At 43.7% G+C, this 18,952-nt stretch overlaps 1 protein-coding gene across 1 annotated transcript in view; it reads right to left on the bottom strand.

The window, feature by feature from the left end:
• Window positions 1-18,952, bottom strand: part of MAP3K15 (mitogen-activated protein kinase kinase kinase 15) — a 119,145-nt gene that overhangs the window by 56,840 nt on the left and 43,353 nt on the right. Inside the window, exons 5-6 of the mRNA XM_081809065.1 lie at window positions 17,689-17,857; window positions 15,343-15,449 (exon numbers count right to left, since the gene is read on the bottom strand). Of these exons, the coding sequence (XP_081665191.1) occupies window positions 15,343-15,449; window positions 17,689-17,857 (276 nt within the window). The remainder of the gene's footprint in view (window positions 1-15,342; window positions 15,450-17,688; window positions 17,858-18,952) is intronic.

The raw sequence follows: 18,952 nt of genomic DNA, 5'->3' as shown, positions 1-18,952 counted from the left end.
TACAAAGACACAAAGAAGCTACTAAGCTCATATGAAAAAGACTCAGGAACCAACAAGAATCCGTTTTGGGCCAAAGAGGGGACAATGTGAGCGTTAGGAAGAACAATAACTATAAAGGATTAAAACATATCAACTGTATTAAAATGATGAAGGGGAAACCTCTATACCCAAAAAGACAAGCGTCTTATCAACCAAATGCTATGTATAGACCTTGTCTGGACCATGACTCAAACAAACCCACTGTAAACATAAAACTAAAGTCAGAGAGGTAACTGGAAAATGTCAACACTCATACTGAGGAATTATTGCTCATCTTGAGGTATAACACAATCGTGACTCTGTTTTGTAAAAGTGTCCCTCAGACAACACTGAAATCTCTGTGGATAAAATGGCAGGTCTTGGCTGCATAATGCATCTGGTGTTAGGGTACGAGGGAGTGGGTGGGGTGAGCAGGAAACAAAAATGACATGCAGGGGTAATTATTGAAGTGGAGAAGGGTTACATGGGGGTTCACTACATTATTTCCTACTTTCGGCTGTGTTTGAAGAAGTCCATCCCGACTCAACAATTCCACTTCTAGAATCTGTAATTTAGAAAAACTCTTATCTATCTTCAAGAAGTTTTGAACAAAGATGTTTATTACGGTTTTGCCCCTAACAATGAAAACCTGCAGATAACCCAAATGTCCTTTAACATATGAATGGTAAAACATATTTCGTAACAACCAAACTATGGAGTATCATGCAACCCTTAGAAAGAGGCAAGTCTGTATGTAATTATATAGAAGAATTTCCATAAAGTTCATGGAGAAAATTCCTGAACAAAATGAACAGCACAATCCTATTCTTTGCACTCAACACTATTCACATACAGTTTGTGTGCAGAGACAATGCCTGGAAGGATACACATTAGATTGTTCAAAAAAAAATCATTGCTGGGATTTGTACAAGGTGTTCCTGTGCATGTTTTACCAGTAACTATTCTAATAAATGAATAAAGAGATTATTCTTTTTAATTTCTTGGCAATTTTACAGCAGGCTCTTTTATGTTTTCTTTCTGAAGGACCTGTACCTCATAAAACTACTGCATCATTCGAGAGACAGATTAGTACCTCAAACAGCTTTTCTCAACTGGGGATCTGCTAGCGCATTAAGCCCTAGAGAAAATTATTTGATTATCTGAGTGACTATTTTCTCCCTTCTCCCAAGTATGGGACTTAGGTAGCCCCATTCTGGATGCATAAGAGAGTTCATTCAATTGATACAATGGATGCCTTAGGGCATTAGGGTTTAATTCTCTGTGGAACCCAAACCGGGTTGAGAAGTGCTAATCTAGACACTTGGCATTCTTCTGGAAGGCTGCAATAATTAAGCCTGTACTACAACTCTAACTTTTTCTATTTTCTACCTTAGTCTTGTTCTCACATATTTGATCTCTACTCTCTTTGTCCATAGAATCCAATTCTACCAGCCTGCAAACCAGATCTCTTAATGAACAGCCCACCCATGATACCTTCTCATTTTTAAGAGCCAACAGACACCAACCCAATTCAAATTTACTGGAGCATTTAAATAATTTCTACGGTCTGTGGCAGGAAAATGCAAAAGATTAAAACTTTAATGAGGTACAAAATTTCTCCATCTGTTATGAGCCAACTTTTGAGGTGTGAAATATTCGGGATTCTGAAAAGAATGTACTTAACACTTTTAAATGCTTCATTACTGATCCGGGTTCGGGTTCGTTTGTTTGGTTTCCTTTGGACCATTTACAGCAACATTTCCCTTGAATTTTTTCCATTAACTTGAAACTTACCCTTGTTACTCAAACCAAAAGGTCTTCTTAGGATATATAAAAACCAACCCCAAAAACAAACATTTGCAAAAATTAAAAGCAAAGCAATTTTCAGCTTAAAAGCCACTTTAGGACAGGTGCTAAATAGCTTATCCCTTTAGTGGTTAATCATCAGTTTTCAGATCTGTTTATCATTTTCAGATCCCAAAGTATACATGAACAAGTCTATAGATAAAAACTCCCATGTTTAATCAGTCTGGCAACATGTTTCTGACAATAAAGCCATTTCACACATTAAGAGATAGATAGGAATTAAGACAATGGGGGTTGCAACCTTGGCTTGCATATTAGAATCACCTCGGAAACTTTAAAAACCTTTGCCTTGAGGTTGCACTTGAGACCAATTAAATCATTGTCTGGAGATGGGATCCAGGCATCAGTGTGCCTTATCCTGGATATTCTGATTCAGTAGGTCTGCGTCACTGCTGAATGCACTGACCACTTCTCAGCCCTTGTCATATCTGACCTACCGGTGGCACTTGAGAGTTGAGTACTCCTTCCTCCTTGGGATCACTCTCATTTGGCTTGCAGGACATCACACACTCCTGATTTTCTTTCTACTTTAGTCTAATTTTCTGGCTTCTCTTCATCTCCCCAGTCTTTTAACACTGGAGTGTCCTTAGCACAACCCCTGGACCTTGCCTCTTTATCAGTAACTACACTAGATCCCTTGGTGGTATCATCTAGGGTCCTGCTTTTTCAAACCATCCATATTCTGATGACTCCCAAATTCCTATCTCCAGCCCAGAGCTCTCCCCTAAACTCCAGGTTTACATATACACCTGCCTTCCTAGCATCCCACCTGCATGTCTAATACCTCAAACTTGATGTGTCCAAAACTCAACTGTTGATTGTCCTATCAAAGCTGTTCTTCTCCACTTTATTTAATAATGCTCAGTCCACTCCTCCTGTTTTTCATGCCAAACACTTTGGAGTCACGCCTCATTTCTCTAACATTTTTTATTCAATCAAAAAATTCTTTATTTTCAGCCATATCCAAAAATAGCCTGCTCCTCATGACCCCCACCATTACTACCCTGGTCCAAGTAACCATCATTTCCTGCTTCCACCCTCACCCCTCTACAATCTATTCCCCACACAGCAGAGTGATCCTGCTAAACACTAAGTCAGACCATGTCATTCTACTACTCAAAACTCTCTATGCAAATCATATATCTGATAAGGAGTTAATATCCAAGATATATAAAGAACTCATACAACTCATTAGCAAAAAAAAAGGTCTGATTTAAAAAATGGGCAGAGGAGCTGAATAAACATTTTTCCAAAGAAGGCATAAACATGGCCAAAAGACACAGGAAAAGATGCTCAACATCACTCATCATCAGGAAAATGCAATTCAAAATCACATTGAAACATCACCTCACACTTGTTAGAATGGCTAAGATAAAAAAAAAAAAAACAACCCCAAGAGATAACAAGTGTTGGTGAGGATGTGGAGAAAAGGGAACCCTCGTGCACTGTTGGATGAGAATGCAAATTGGTGCAGCCACTGTGGAAAACAATATGGAGATTTTTGGAAAAAAATCAAAATAGAACTACCATATGATCCAGCAATCCCACTTCTGAGTATTTATCTACAGGAAACAAAAACACTCATATAAAAGATATCTGTATTCCCATGTTTGCTGCAGCATTATTTACAACAGCCAAGACCTGCAAGCAACCCAAGTGTCCATCAGTGGATGAATATGGATAAACAATGAGGTATACATATACAACCGAATATTATTCAGTCCTAAAAAGAAAGGAATCGTGCCATTTGCAACATGGGTGGATCTTGAGGGCATTATGCTAAGTGAAATAAGTCAGAGAAAGATAAACACTGTATGATTTCACTTATATGTAGAACCTAAAAAAGCAACCCAACCAAACCAAATCAAGCTCCCAGATACAGAGGACAGACTGGTCGCTGCCAGGGGTGGGGGGTGGCTGAAATGGGTCGAAAGGTATAAACTTTCAGTTATAAAATACACGAGTCTTGGGGATGTAATACACAGCATGGTGACCGTAGTTAGTACTGTATTCTAGATTCGAAAGTTCCATGGGGTATCTGGCTGGCTCAATCGGTAGAGCATGTGATTCTTGATCTCAGGATCATGAGTTCAAGCCCCATGTTGGGCACAGAGCCTACTTTAAAAAAAAGTTCCTAAGAGAGATCTTAAAAGTTCTTATAACAAGAAAAATATTTCTAATTATGTGTGGGGATGGATGTTAACTAGACTTACTGTGGTGATCATTACACAAAACGTACGTATATCAGAGCATTATACACCTGAAACTAGTAAAATCTTATATATCAATTATATCTCAAAAACAAAAAAAAACAAAACACCCTTCCAGGGTCTGGCTCCCATCTCAGAGCAAATGCCTATTTTCTTTTAGTGGCCTGCAAGATTCTAGAAGATCTGGCTCCCGGTTATTTCACTATCCACCCCCTGTCACCTACCCTGCTCCAGCTGCACAAACTTCCCTGCTGTTCCATGTTCTTCCCTGGAACCTTCTGGAATGTTCTTCCCCAATACATTTACACGGTATGCTTCCTCATCTCTTTCTCATTTTTTTTTTTATGTCACTCTCTCCTAAGTCCAGTCTTCTCTGAACACTCAGCTTATAACTATAATCTGCCCCACCAGCCTATCACCCTAACCTGTTTTAATTTTACTTAGTTTCTATCATCTCTCTCCACTTAAGAATGTAAGCTCCAAGAGGGAGGAATTTTTCTGTCTGGTCTGTTTACTGCTATGCCCCAGGGATTAGAACTCGGTCTAGCACACAGTAGCTGCTCAACAAATGTCTGTTAAATGGATGACCAAACATGAAAAGATCTTCATCCACTGACTGCCAAGTGAACACAGACAATGACAGAGCATCTCCTATATGGTCGTGTATTTTAGAAACCCTGCATTGTGACATAGTAAAGAGTATGTAAATGCACAGAAAACTGAAAGGCTATACACCAAAGTGGTGAGAGAGATTACTTCTGGAACACAGGTGGAATTAGAGAATAGAATTGTAAGGGACAATTGCTTTAAACATTCGACCCCCGTTTTTCACAAAAATATATAAATGTATTTATTATTTATGCAGTAAGATACACAGAGTAAAAAAACAAAAAACCACAACACTGGATTGGGAATCTTTACAGCTAGATTCTGGTTATTTTCATACCATTTACTACCTGTTTGAGTTTCGAGCAAGTTGCTTACCCTTTCTGTGCCTCAGTTCTTCATGTGCAAAGTATGGTTGACTTTGCTTACCTCACAAGGCGACTGTGAGCTACAGTGTGCCAGGGCTTTCATCGGTCACTAAGCATCCTGTCTGCCTGTCCGTCTTTCCTATATCATGTGTCTTTAAGAGAAAGTTCACAGGGTGGGAGACAGAGTTCCAAAAAATCTTTCTCCAAAGCAAGCACTCAGAATTAACAAACAAAACGTCTCACTAGACCAGAGCCCTTTCTAGGACCAACGCTGTCTTAGGTGGCCCATCAAAAACCATTTAAGAGATGCCTGTTTCCAATTAGAAGACTGAGAAAGTCCTTCCACTCCCACGGCAACAGTCCAAGCCCAGACAATACATAAACTATGCCGGAGGGGAGGAAGAACTTCCTGATTAACTCATTCCAAAGAACAAAGAGCCTCTCAGAGGTGAGCAAAGAGCCACGACAGCTTCCACGCTGGGAGGCCTGCTCTAGGTACTGACAAATGGAAGAGCGAGTCTTTGATAGAGAAACTTCACAGGGACAAGGAGTAAATCAGCAAAGTTTTGGACAACAGCATGGGCTGATGGGACAGAATGGCATCTGGAAGGGTCCCCAAGCAAAAGCCTTTTGTGTTAGAATTCTCTTGCAGCACACTCGCCCCCTATATTTTGCCAAGAAAGCCACGGTACAGGAGAGGCTCAAAGTAGAAAGATACCACATACGTTATCAGAGCACTCAGACGTGGGTCCCTGCAAAAACGGAATCCAAAGACATGAGGAACAGCAACCCCAAATCCTCCTTGCTCAGATACTGACAAGACCAGAAAGGTCGCAGAGAGAGGAGTTAACGGAGTCCAGGGTCAACCCAGCCATTCTCTAGGAGAAACACAAAAAAATCAGTCATATATGCTAACTGCCAGACCTAAGAAAGGGCTCAGTTATTCAGGATAATAAAACAAATTATACTTCAGTCTCCTCGGTTCTTTTAGATAAAATGTCTAGAATACAATAAAATTATGAGATGTGCATAGAAGAAAATGTGGCCCATAATCAGGATAAAAAATAGAACCTGAACCAGAAATGACTGTTACTAAAACTGACAGACAAGAACTTACAACTATTATAAATATACTGTTTATACATACATAACACGTATGGGTGAAGAATTAAGGTATTTTGGGAGAGAAATGGAAAATCTCAAAAAACAAATGGAAATCTTAAAACTGAAATTTTAAAAAAAATGGCACTGAAAGGTCCTAACATCAGATCTGGACACTCTGAAAGAAAGGATCAGTGACCTGGAATATGGGTCAATCGCCATTATCCAAACTGGGGCTGGAAGGGCATGAAGGGGGCGGGGGTGACAAAAAAGTGCAAAAGGGAGCTCTGAGGGATAGAACCTTCTGTCTCTTAATCACGGTGGTAGTTACACGGGTGTATTTATTTGGCTAAAGTCATCAAACTGAGCACTTTAAATGGGTGCATCTTATTGTATGTCAGTTTTCCCTTATACCTTAATAAAGGTGGTTTTAAAAATATGTAGAAACTGATCAGGGTTTCCAAAAGTTAAGTGTCCTGCTGGGCCAGTCACCGCTCTCTGCCTTCAGATACATTCCTCTGCCACCTGCTTTGCTCTGCGTCCCAGGGGAGTGGGCTCCTCCAGGCTGCTTCCCAGGCTCCCAGACCTGATTGCCAGCCATGAGCAGCCAATGGAAGACCATGGTGGACAGGTATCTGGAGGGCAAGAACAAAGTAGCCAGAGCACATTCTCCCGTTTTTGGTGTGTTTTGGGTGGTGGCTCTAGCCATAGCTGCGTCTCTTCTGTAGACCTACCTGCCAATAAGCTGGCTTGTAATGGTTTCAAGGGATCCTGGCTCCTAGGTTCTGATCACATCACCTCTTTCCTGTGTCCCTTCAGCCAAAGGAGGGATGGTAGCAGCCTCTTGCTGATGTTAATTCTGAGGGGCCTCAGTTCCCTGTGTGGCTACTCAGCTCTTCCATCACCCGTGTAACCAATTCCATATAGTCAATTTCCTCTATTTTAAATACTGAGAGAGATTTCTGTTTCCTGATTGGATCTTGACAGATACACACCTGCCACAAGGAAGCAGGTGCCTTAGTCTGGCCAGATGCCTCATATTTACATAAGGAGAAAGGAACAGTTAGAGGCAACCTGTGTTTGAGCGTGGATAATGCCCAGAGCCAAAGAAACACATGAAGCAGAATGGTTGTTTTCTGACTCTACAAACAGGTCCTAGTTATGTATCAGGGCAGAACCACTATTAAATCATCCCATCCCTGCCCCCGTCATCGCAACCTTTTCTAGTCCCCTGGGACCACCAAGCAACATCTATAAAGGCTGGGCTTTACAGTGAACCGGTAGGCCCTGATGAGGAGCTGGGCACTTCTGAGGCTGGCTTTTCACAAAAGCAACAGGAGATGAGGAGTATTCCTGCCTGCACTCTTGGTTCTGACGACGCACTCTCAAGGATCTCCACGTGGATGGATCCACTTCAACTCTACCCCTTATTTGCAAGTTGCTGTAGAGACTAGGATGTGTTCACTAAAACCCATTTTTTTTTTTTTTTCCTGGGCCCTCAGCCAGAACACATTTCCCAACTTCCCTTGCAGTTAGGTTGGGCCACGAGACTGAATTTTGTCCAGTGAAATAGGCCATCAAGTAACGAACATCACTTCCTGACCAGGCTCAGACAAACCTCCCGGGTAGAGTCAAAAAGTGGAAACAACCCAAAAGTCCATCGCCTGACAAATGAATAAATAAAATGGGTTATATAAGTACAATCGAATGTTATTCAGCTACAGAAATTTAGTACTGACACACGCTGCAACATGAATGAACCCTGAAAACGTATGCTAAGTGAAAGAAGCCAGCCAGAAAAGCTCCCCTATTATAGGATTCCATTCATATGAAGTGTCCAGAATAGGCAAATCCAGAGACAAAAAACAGATGAGTGGTTTCCTAGGGCCAGCCAGTGAGGTGGGGAATACGGAGTGACTGCTAATGGATTGCCAAAGTAGAATTGTGGTTGTTGAGGGCTGGGGAGGGGAGTTAGGGAGAAAATAGGGAGCAGTGGCTGGTAATGGGTTCAGGGTTCTGGGGGGAGGAATGATGAAAATATTCTAAAATTGACTGTGATGGTTACACAACTCTGAATATACTAAAACCACTGGTTTGTACTCTTTAAATGGGTGAATTGTATGGTATGTGAATTATGTCTCAGCAAAGCTGTTACCATACACACACACACACACACACACGCACACGCACACACCCCATCCCTGGCAATTCACCATGGTCTCTCTTTTTTATCATCCAGCTGAAAGGAGAGCTGAGAATCGAAGAGAGTATGGAGCATCAAGATGGGAGGAGAGTGGATTGTCAATCACCTGGAGAAGAGACTGGCTAAGCACGATACATCCACACTGGAATGACGCATAAGTGAAAAGAATTATGAAATTAACATAATTTCATTATGTTAGGTCACTGAAATTGTCATGCTACTTGTTATAGCAGTTACCCTACCTTAACATACAAGTCACCAACATTAAGGCGGCATAGATTTCCTTGGTGATACCGACTAATTCCCCTCTGAGTTCGTATCATATCCCACTTTCACTGACACCTGGGATCCCACACTAGGAAAACACCCATTGCTGCTGACCCTGACCTAGCTTATGCAGCCCTTCACTTTCTGGATTGCCTGCTCTGGGACAAGCCCTACTTTGATGGTGGTATTACCAGTAATTCTGCTTTTATAGTTTTCTGCATACATTAAATATATAGGACTTATATATTTTTGTTTTCACACATATAAAGAAAAATTCAATAAATTTGCCTTCTACTATACCAAGCCCTTAACTGTAAGAACCCAGATATCACCATATGGATCTCTTCCAACTGTAGACCACGGCAGATCACAGAGTCATTCATTCATTCATTCACTCACCCATTAAAAAAATACCTACTGGGTGGCACAATGGTCTTAGGCACAGGGTAGACCATGGCTCCTGCAGCGCTCCCCCCAAATTTAGTCTAGTGGGAGGTATGATAAATATTAGAAAGTAACACAGAAATAGGAGTGCTATGAGAGAAAAGAACAAGTGCTATGAGAATGAGTAACAGCAAGGACACTGTTTTTAGATATGGTATTCTCTGCAACCCCAACCTCTAAGGAAAGGGACATTTAGCTAGACACTGAAGGATCATCAGATTCAGTCTGGCAAGCAATGAACACTCCAGACAGAGGAAAGATCCACAAGGAGAACAGCCTGCCCTCTTAAGAACTGAGGGCAGGTGAGAGTGGCGACAGGGCAGTGAACCACAAACAGGACAGGAGGCAAGGAAGGACCCAGGTCATGTGGGACCATTTCCATAACTTCATGCAAAGTTTCTCAATCAATGGACTTCTACTTGGAAGAACTTCTACTTGGAAGAACTCAGAAGCTATTCACTACATCTCACATTTTACTCCAAATGGCCTTCGAGATTCCAGCTCTTCTTAAGAAGCCTTTCTCAAATACTATCGTTAAAGGTGATATAACACTGGTGGTTGGGATTCTCCATCAGGAAATAGAAGGACAACTCAAATTCACTCAGCTTCTTCTATGCGCCAGGCACTGTCCTAAATTTTTTATTTAAGATAGTCTTATTTAGTTCTTAAAACCATCTCATTCCACATATGAGTGAAATCATATGGTATTTGTCTTTGACTGACTTATTTCACTTGGCATTATACTCTCTAGCTCTGTCCATGTCACTACAAATGGCAAGATTTCATTTTCTGATGGCTGAGTAATATTCCATTACACACACATACACTCCACATCTTTTTTATCCATTCATCTATTGATGGACACGTAGGCTGCTTTCATAATTTGGCTCATGAGTAAAGGAAAAAAAAAAAAAAGAGATTGGCAAGCCAAGAAACAGACTTTTTTTTTTAAAGATTTTATTTATTTATTTGACAGAGAGAGACACAGTGAGGGGGGGTGGTGGGTGGGAGAGGGAGAAGCAGGCTTCCCGCAGAGCAGGGAGCCCGATGCGGGGCTCGATCCCAGGACCCTGGGATCATGACCTGAGCCGAAGGCAGACGCTTAATGACTGAGCCACCTAGGTGCCCCAAGAAACACTTTTTTTTTTTTTAAAGATTTTATTTATTAATTTGACAGAGACACAGGGAGAGAGGGAATGTAAGCAGGGGGAGTGGAAGAGGGAGAAGCAGGCTTCCTGCAGAGCAGGGAGCCCGATGAGGGGCTCGATCCCAGGACCCTGGGATCATGACCTGAGCTGAAGGCAGATGCTTAACGACTGAGCCACCCAGGCGCCCCCCCCAAGAAACACTCTTAACTCTAGAGAACAAACTGCTGGTTATCAGAGGGGACGAGGTAGGGGGGATGGGTGAAATAGGTGATGGGGATGAAGGAGGGCACTTGTCCTGATGAGCACCGGATGATGTATGGAAGTGTGGAATCATTGTATTGTACACCTGAAACTAACATTACACTGTATGTTAACTATACTGGAATTGCAATAAAAAAAAACCCATCCCATTAATTACCATTATCCTCATTTCTTCCACGTCAATGCAGTCCACAGTTTCATGGGTTGTCAATAGCAGAGTGGTTTTGAAATTTCTCAAATTGTTTGAGAGAGAGAGAGAGAGAGTGTGTGTGTGTGTGTGTGTGTAACATATAACCCATGTGATTGTATTTTTCCATCACTTGTTAACTTTAGGAAACCCTCATGCGTGGTCTTCTTCAGCACAAAGGCCTTCCCTGACACAAAAGTCAGAAGATGTGGGGACAAAAGGGAGGGAACAGAAGCAGGAATTGGATAGAAAAGGAAGATCTCTTAGGCCCAAGGAGGCTGGGGAGAGGACTGATGGAAGTGGTTTAAGTCCTTTGGGTCAATATTTTTCAAAAAGAAAATATGTATTATTGGCAAGGCAGCTGCTCAGAACATACTGAGATGGTCCATTTCTCAGAAAAATACTGCAACTGGTCTTTTGGTATAAAAAGTATATGAGAGTGGCTTCAATCTTCAGCTACCATCTAATGTTCTCATTATATATGACAGAGCAGAACATATAAAAGGGTGGCCCTACAGTTCCCAGAGGCCCAGGGCTCCTTTGGTTGTCCTTCAGGCAAACGAAAATAAGAGGAAGCTTTCTGGGCAGAGTTTCACAGATGACGCTGTGACATTATTAGATGAGTGTATCTAGAGCACTGTGCTAAAGCTGGGGAGTTCTGGCTCCAGATCTCTTACTGATCAGCTGTTATATCCTGGGCCCTTGCCTTTCTTTCTTTCTTCCTACTAAAATGAAGGGTTTGGACCAGGTGACTCCTTTTAAATTCACAGGATTCGTGTTTGTCTTCACTGCCAGGAAAATGATCACCACAAACATGGGTCCTCCTTTGGCAACACGATTTTAGTGACCTGAGACCAATGCACTATACAAGTGGGGAAAGGTCATCATTTTTCTACTTTTAACAAATACCTAATAAAGAATGGTCATATAAATGCATGAATTAAGATGGTGAGAGAGAACAGTGAACATAAACAGAAGAAACAAAGAAAAGGACGCTGGCAGTTATGGCAGAGACAAGGAGCCCACACTGCCCTCCTGGGGGCATGTGTCCCTCCACCTGAGCAAGGACGTGGCTGGACAGCCCCAGGGGCTGAGGAAGAGGTGACCACTGTAGGTTCTGGAACAAGACTGCAGCCTCCCTGGCACCGGCTGGATTCTGTAACATTCATCTATCGCCCCTGCACGCATTTCTAGGCCCCACGGAGTACTTTCCTCTGGAGTTGGCAGTCTTGCCCCGAAGACACAGGGAGTAGAATATGAGAACATTCCTACTTTGTGCAGGCACGTCTTGTTCCTAACCTATCACTTTGATTCCAGTACTCCTCCTTCCAGACTATCTTTCTGCCTGCTGCCTGGATCCTTGGTCAGGTTCTTCTGGCTGTGTATCTGATAAAGTCCTGGCTGTAAAAACAGCAGCAAATGAAAGCTCCTCATACAGGATTCCATGCCACCGAGTGGCAAGCAGTTTAAGTGCGCAGAGCAAACTTGAAGCAGCTTTGAATGCGCTTCTGAATGCAGCTGAAGTGGAAGCTAGCAGGAAAAGCTAGCTGGCTCCAGCCAGCTTTCCTAGTCACAGAGAGCCCTTGCCATCTGAGGCTCAAACATCACTCATTAACTGTCAACCTTTAGTGACTAATTTACGGCCACGATTTGCTCCACTTCCTGAGAGTTAAAGGTCAACTGTAATGCAGGAAAATCATCTGTCCATCACTGTATTTCCCTTTATAGACACAAGGTGATGCCATCCAGTTTCTCAAAACCATACATAGTGCCAAATTCGACTGTGAATATGCTGACACCTTGCCTGGCCCATAATACAGAGCCACTGTCTACTAGGGGCCCAGAAGGAAAAGAGCCACCGTCAGAGAGCAAGGTGGTTCCGGGGTGTGCGTGCATCCCGGCCATTCCGCTTCCCAACTGGAAACGCACTGGTCTTGGGATCACTTCATCCTGCCACACCCACTTCCCTTAGATACTGGTTTTCCATTTCACAAATTGTTTTTCTCTTTTATTACTTCAAGTGGATGGCAATCAGACTGTTCTGTTTGACAACAGTTACCTCTACTCCGTCTGGGACAAGACACAGTGGTGACTGACTTAAATGACCCTCTTAGTTTTTATTTAACAAACCATTTTTTTATAGCACTTATCATGGGCCAGGCATTCTGCCAGGAACATCACCAGTGGTAACTCATTTAATCCTTATAAATCAAGGGTTAATCAAGTATGATTATGTATAAATAAAAGTGGCTCACACTACTTTGGCCTAACAGAGTTACAGGACCTTTTTTTCCAGGCTTAATGAAGATGCCCTTCCCGACGCTCCCTGCCCTGGGACGCTGAATTTAAAGACCAGTGGGGGAGAGAACAGGCACATTTTCATAGAGACCATGAAACCTCCCCTTCAAAAAGAATAAAAATCCTATCACTGTTTGCCAGTGTCTATGAGAGCAGGACACATGCTATGTACCCAACAGAAATGTGCCATATGTGTACAAAAATCATGCGCAAGAATATTCATAGGAGCACGGTTCTTTAGCACCCCCAAATTGAAAACAAGCCCCAAGGTTTGTCAGCAAACAAACGGATAGATTGATTGTGGTATATCCATACAATGGACTACTCTAGGGCAACAGGAATCAAGGAGCTACCGATACATGCAACAGCACGGATGAATCTCACAAACGTGATGCCGAGTGAAGGAAACAGACACGATGGAATACACGCTCTGTGACTCCATTTATATGAAGTTCCAGGACAGGAAAAATTCATGTATGGTGACAGACTGTGACAACAGTGGTTGCCTATGAAGGGGTGGGGCTTGCCTGCAAAGGAGCCCAAAGGAGCACTGTGAGGGGACAGACATGTTTTATATTGCGATAGGGGCCTTGTTTACAGCGTATGTCCATTTATCAAAATTCATCGAATTGTATACTTATGATCTATGCATTTTACTGCGTGTACATCTTGCTTCGCTATAAAAGAGAGATGTGACATCATGTGTGTTATGAGCCTCCTGAAGCCATGGGCTCCTGAACACATCTGCTGTCCTGCAGATGCTGCCAGGGGCAAGCCCACAACGTGTAGCCTGATCCAGCTGCTGAAGCCAAGCCAAGACTCTGAGAAACCAGACACAAGAGTCCTCTCACTCAGGTCACCTCCTACACTCACTTTATTCATTCCCTGTGGAAGATGTTGGCCACGGAAGGTTGATGAGGAGGTGCCAGAACTCTCTGGCTCTCAGGCTAAGTTTGAATACCCTCCCAGAGTTTTTTGTTTTATGATTCAAGATGACCAATTCCTGGCCCCAGCAGAGGGCAGGCCCAGCAGTAAGTTTATCTGGGCATGGCTCTCACCGTATTCACCTAATGGTGTTCCCCTTCCTGTATCTTATCCGGGGAAGAAGGGAGACTGCAGGACTAAAACATTTAGGCACCTGGGATTTTGTGAGGTTCAACCTGGCCAACTCCTAGTTATCCTCCAAATCCACAGTAGCTGAGTTTGAATGAGCACATGGCTGCCCAGGTAGAGACTACATTTCCCAGCTGCCCTTCTGGCTACATGGGGTCATGTGACTATGCGTTCACCAATGGAATGCGAGTAGAAGTGTCCCCGAGCTAATTCTACTTGCTTTAAAGGAACTTGTCCTGAACTTCCAGTCTTTCCCCCTTTACATAGGCTGGAATACAGAGTAGGAGTGACCTAGCTTCAACTAGAAGGGGATAACATTTTCACAAATTCAAGAGCTACAAAATGGTCAGAAACCAGGTCCCTGAACAACTCCCGGAGCAGTGCTAAGCCACTCATCTGGCCCACTCACTGCTACACTGTTAGGTGAAAGAGCAATTTCCATCTTACTCAAATCACTGCATTCCGGGTCTCTTTGTTACAGCATCCTAATACCCCCAGCACACAAGCTTTTGAGGCTCCTTGTCTCCAGGCAGGAATTTCCAAGTCTCACAAACTCCATCTAGCCCAGAAATTTGTATTCAAAAGTTCAGATTATACTAGTAAATGAAAACAGCACCCTCTTCTCCTATCCTACAACAGTCATCCAGTTGCTTAAACACATCCCCCACAGTCCACAAGATACTATCAACCTCTTATTCATGTATATGAGGTCCTTTCAAGACATAGTCCCAGCCTCCACACTTAGCCTCAGGGCATGCTTTTGCTTCCGGGGCATCCTGTACTCTAATCGCCCTGGATGTTCCCTGAAGGCCATGGATGTTCCCTGAAGGCCCACTGCACATGAAGAACACTAAGCTCCCATTTCTGCTCTGGCCAAGTAGAATGGCCTTTTCACCACCCCATCCCACACTCTCTTCTGCATGTGAGGTAATTCTTACTACGAATTCCAAACCCAGCCCTAAAGACCCCAGGGAAGCCTCTTTAAAAGCCCCAAGTGGAAGGACTTCCTCCCTCCGTTAGACTTCCACAGCATTTGGGGCAAACCCTCATCAAGGCATTTATTGCTCTGAGCTCTAGGGCTTTAGTTACATGTCTGAACTCATGGCTGGAATATACGTTCCAAAGACAAAATCCATGAACACCAAGACCAGATGCCTTGCCCATTTTCATAACCTTGGCATTTAGCATCCGATCTGGCTCAGTGAGGGTTGAATGAAAGAAGAATTTAACAGGCAGCAGGTCTCACTCTTACCTGTTGAGTGCAAATGCATAATGGAATTTAATATTATGCTGGTCGGCCAAGTCACACGTAGGCAGCATTTCCAGGGTCTCCACCAGCTTCACCATGGCGTCATAGTCCTGTTGGCAAGAGGTCCCAAGGTGAGAAAGACAGGAGACCCACAGCTCTTCTCAGGCTCTTCTGAATGGTTATCAACCTAAGACTGCCTCAGCATTTAAATACAAGCGTTTCCCTACAGACAGCATTTAGTGAAGTTACTTACAGCCTATAACATAACAGGATTAAGATTAAAAACAAAAACAAAAACAAAAACACAACAACAACCCAAAATGAATGAGAGAGAAGGTGGACCAAGAATCCCTGCTATCGGAGGCCACAAAAGGATCAAGGGGATGAGGTTAAATCCAAAGGCAACAAAAGCAAGCAAGCAAGTCCAGCAGCCCAGAAAAAGCTCCCACGCCGTGAGTGCAGAAGAGTTAAGAGCATGAGCAGAGCTGTGGGTTAAAATGAGCAAGATGGGCGCCTGGGTGGCTCAGTCGGTTAAGCGTCTGCCTTCGGCTCAGGTCATGATCTCAGGGTCCTGGGATCGAGCCCCACATCGGGCTCCCTACTCAGTGGGAAGTCTGCTTCTCCCTCTCCCACTCCCCCTGCTTGTGTTCCCTCTCTCGCCGTGTCTCTCTGTCAAAATAAATAAAAAAAATCTTAAAAAAATAAAATAAAAATAAAATGAGCGAGATATAAACACACACAAAATCTTATAGTCACCTAGCATGGGAAGAGAGCAAACATGCCAGGTCCTTCCCATTTTGCCATAAAGAACTGAATTCATCTAAACCAGGGTTTCTCCACCTTGGCACTACTGACCCTTTGGGGCTGGCTCCTTCGCGGTTGTGGGGGCTGGCCTGGGTATTCTGGGAGGTTAAGCAGCACCCGGGGCCTGAAGCCGGGAGATGACAGCAGCACCTCCCCCTCACCCCTAAGCCATGAAAACCAACAAGGTCTTCAGACCCGGCCACACGTCCTCTGGTTGAGAAGCAGGTCCTAAACTGCATAATTACCCAGGGAAAAACTGCTACTGTGTTCGACTCAGCTGGGTCCCCTCTGAACAATGCCATCTGCTACCCTTTCGGCCAGGCTTCCAATCAGGGTGACTGGCCAACTCACTGCCAGCCAGCCACAGTTCAGTGAGGAGGACTGCCCACTGAGATCCCACGCCTGTTCTGTGGCTCTGCACCTTGATGCTGCTGCTCAAGAAAAGGCGGGAGTGTATTCCAAGAAGCTTCTGGCTTACCTCTGAGCCCTACCAATGGAAGGTTATAAAAAGAAGAGAGGCATGAAGGCCAGGACAGAAGGAGTTCAATGGAAGACAGACTTCAAAAACAGGTCATTTGCATTCTCTTGTCCCCTGGCCATCATTTCATCATTGTCAAAATCCCTAATAGCATCTGCTATTAAAGCCAATTAGATGCATCTGTTTATCACCAGGGTGTGCGTTCCTTAGCAGTTGATTCTTCTTTGCTCAGGTCATAAGTGGGTGCCTCTCTCAATGTGATTTAAAGACCTGTTGTCAACAACCTCCAGTATGGCTTTGTAGAATTCTGCATGGAAGGCACACTGTCCGGTGTTCCCCCCAAAGGGAAGCAAGTCAAGACATCCTTACAAATGGCTCGACAGCATTTAACTTGGAGGGAGGAAACACTCCATTTCCTGCATGGTACCGCATCCCATAAATTCTGTCTCAAGCACTCCTCATGAGGCTCTGATGCTTGTTTTAGAGTAAACCTCTGCATACCATGGGTCCCGGATGTGCCTCTGCTACTACCCTCCCTGTCACTGATGGATGGGGTGCTCAACAAAGAAGAAAGTGACCGAGGCCTAAAGAAAGTAGCATAGCCGGGGAGTAAAGAGCAAGGACAACGTTGCCTCAGTTGAATCTGTTAACTGCTGTGTGACCTTGGACAACTTACTTAACTTCTCTGTGCCTCATTTGTAAAACGGGGATAATCAGAGTATACATCCCATAAACTTGTGAAGAGGATTAAGTGAATTGGGATTCGCCAAGAGCTTGAAACAATGCCTCGCATAAAGTGCATCTAAACTGTTAAATTCTAAGTTCCTTTTATCGAGCAGTACTGTGAATGAGGTTTGGCTGGAGTGGCCATCTGATGCGACAAAACCTCCAATGTTACCCACACAACAGATATGCTAGGGGACCTATGACCTAGCCACAATCCTCTTTTGTCCATAAACCAGTTAGCTAACCATCTGGCGGGCAGAAGAGTGCTTCACGTGAGGAATGAACTCCTCAGGCCAAGGAAGCGCTCCGCATGCACTCATCTCTGCGAAGGGGGCTCGTACCTGGATGTCGCGGTAGGACAGCAGCAAATTAACGATGATGTCCGAGGTCAGGACTTCGGTGTTGTCCAAGCGAAGTCTGATCCGAGCCAGCTCCTTTGCCAGTTCGTCACCCTGGTATTTCTCTCGGGCTCTCCGGATGTCATTTAACAAGGTTTCTTTGTAGTAAGCGCTGGAGAGGAAATAGGAAAACCTCCAGTATCATCTACCTACATGTGGGACTCTGTTTCCTTCGGCAGCTCCAACCACCTTGGTTCTCATAGCCATGACAGAGCTGGACACAGGGAGGCCTCTCCCAGCCCCGAGCCTCCCCGCACCAGCAGAGACAAGATAGGTCCTACTTGCTAGTCGCCTTTTGTGGGAACTAACCATTCAACATCAACAAATTCAGTTCATTAGGACCTTGGAAATATTTTCAAAGTTGACCCCTGTCAGTATTTGGATGACTCATAGGACTTGCTACTCAGCCCACCCTATCCCCTCTGGGATTTTCCAACACAGAGAGAAGAGGTTACCTTACTTGAATCGCTTATTTCCCCCACTATTTTAACACATTATCACAAAGCCAAATACAAGTCCAAAAACCATGAAACACAGTATAATGAGAACGTCCTTAACGTCCATCTATCAGGTATCCCCACCTAGACAGAAATCACAAAGCTTTTTCCAGTTGGCCAAGAGCCAGAAACTGGGTGAATCCATGAGCAATCCCAGAAGCTGTGCCTGGAAGCTTATGGACAACCTCTGCCTTTTACTCCCACTCCCCTGCTCATTTTCGACTGCCAGAATGCTTTTCTAACGTAAAACAAAACTTCCTTCCTGGGAGCATCCAGATAATAATAGGGATGTATAAAAACATCTAAAGCAGTTCCAATCCACACTGGAATCTCTTACCAATGCTAATATCTGGTACTTGGTTTAAAACTTTCACAAATGATCTAATTTGATGTATAGAGGCTGACTTACAATGACCATAGATTGATTTAAATATGTTGTCTACTTTCCAAGTAATGTTTTAATGGAGACTGGGCACTGCCAAGCAGTAATCTACAATCAACCGGTTAAGTAGCTCAGAGGACTTCGCTATAGAGAGAAAAACTAGGCTGTTCATGGGGGAAAAAAAAAGGAGCAGACTCGTCATGATCTCAGGGTCATGGGATCGAGCCCTGCATCGGGCTCTGTGCTCAGTGGACAGTCTGCTTAAGATTCTCTCTCTCCCTCTGCCCCTCCCACCCACACTGTCTCTAAAAGAAACCTTAAAAAAAAA

The sequence above is a fragment of the Leptonychotes weddellii genome, chromosome X (genome assembly GCF_054177405.1).
Source record: "Leptonychotes weddellii isolate Sample4059 chromosome X, ASM5417740v2, whole genome shotgun sequence".
Classification (NCBI taxonomy): domain Eukaryota; kingdom Metazoa; phylum Chordata; class Mammalia; order Carnivora; family Phocidae; genus Leptonychotes; species Leptonychotes weddellii.
Note: the sequence above shows the minus strand (reverse complement) of the source record. Positions and strands in the feature narration are given on the sequence as shown.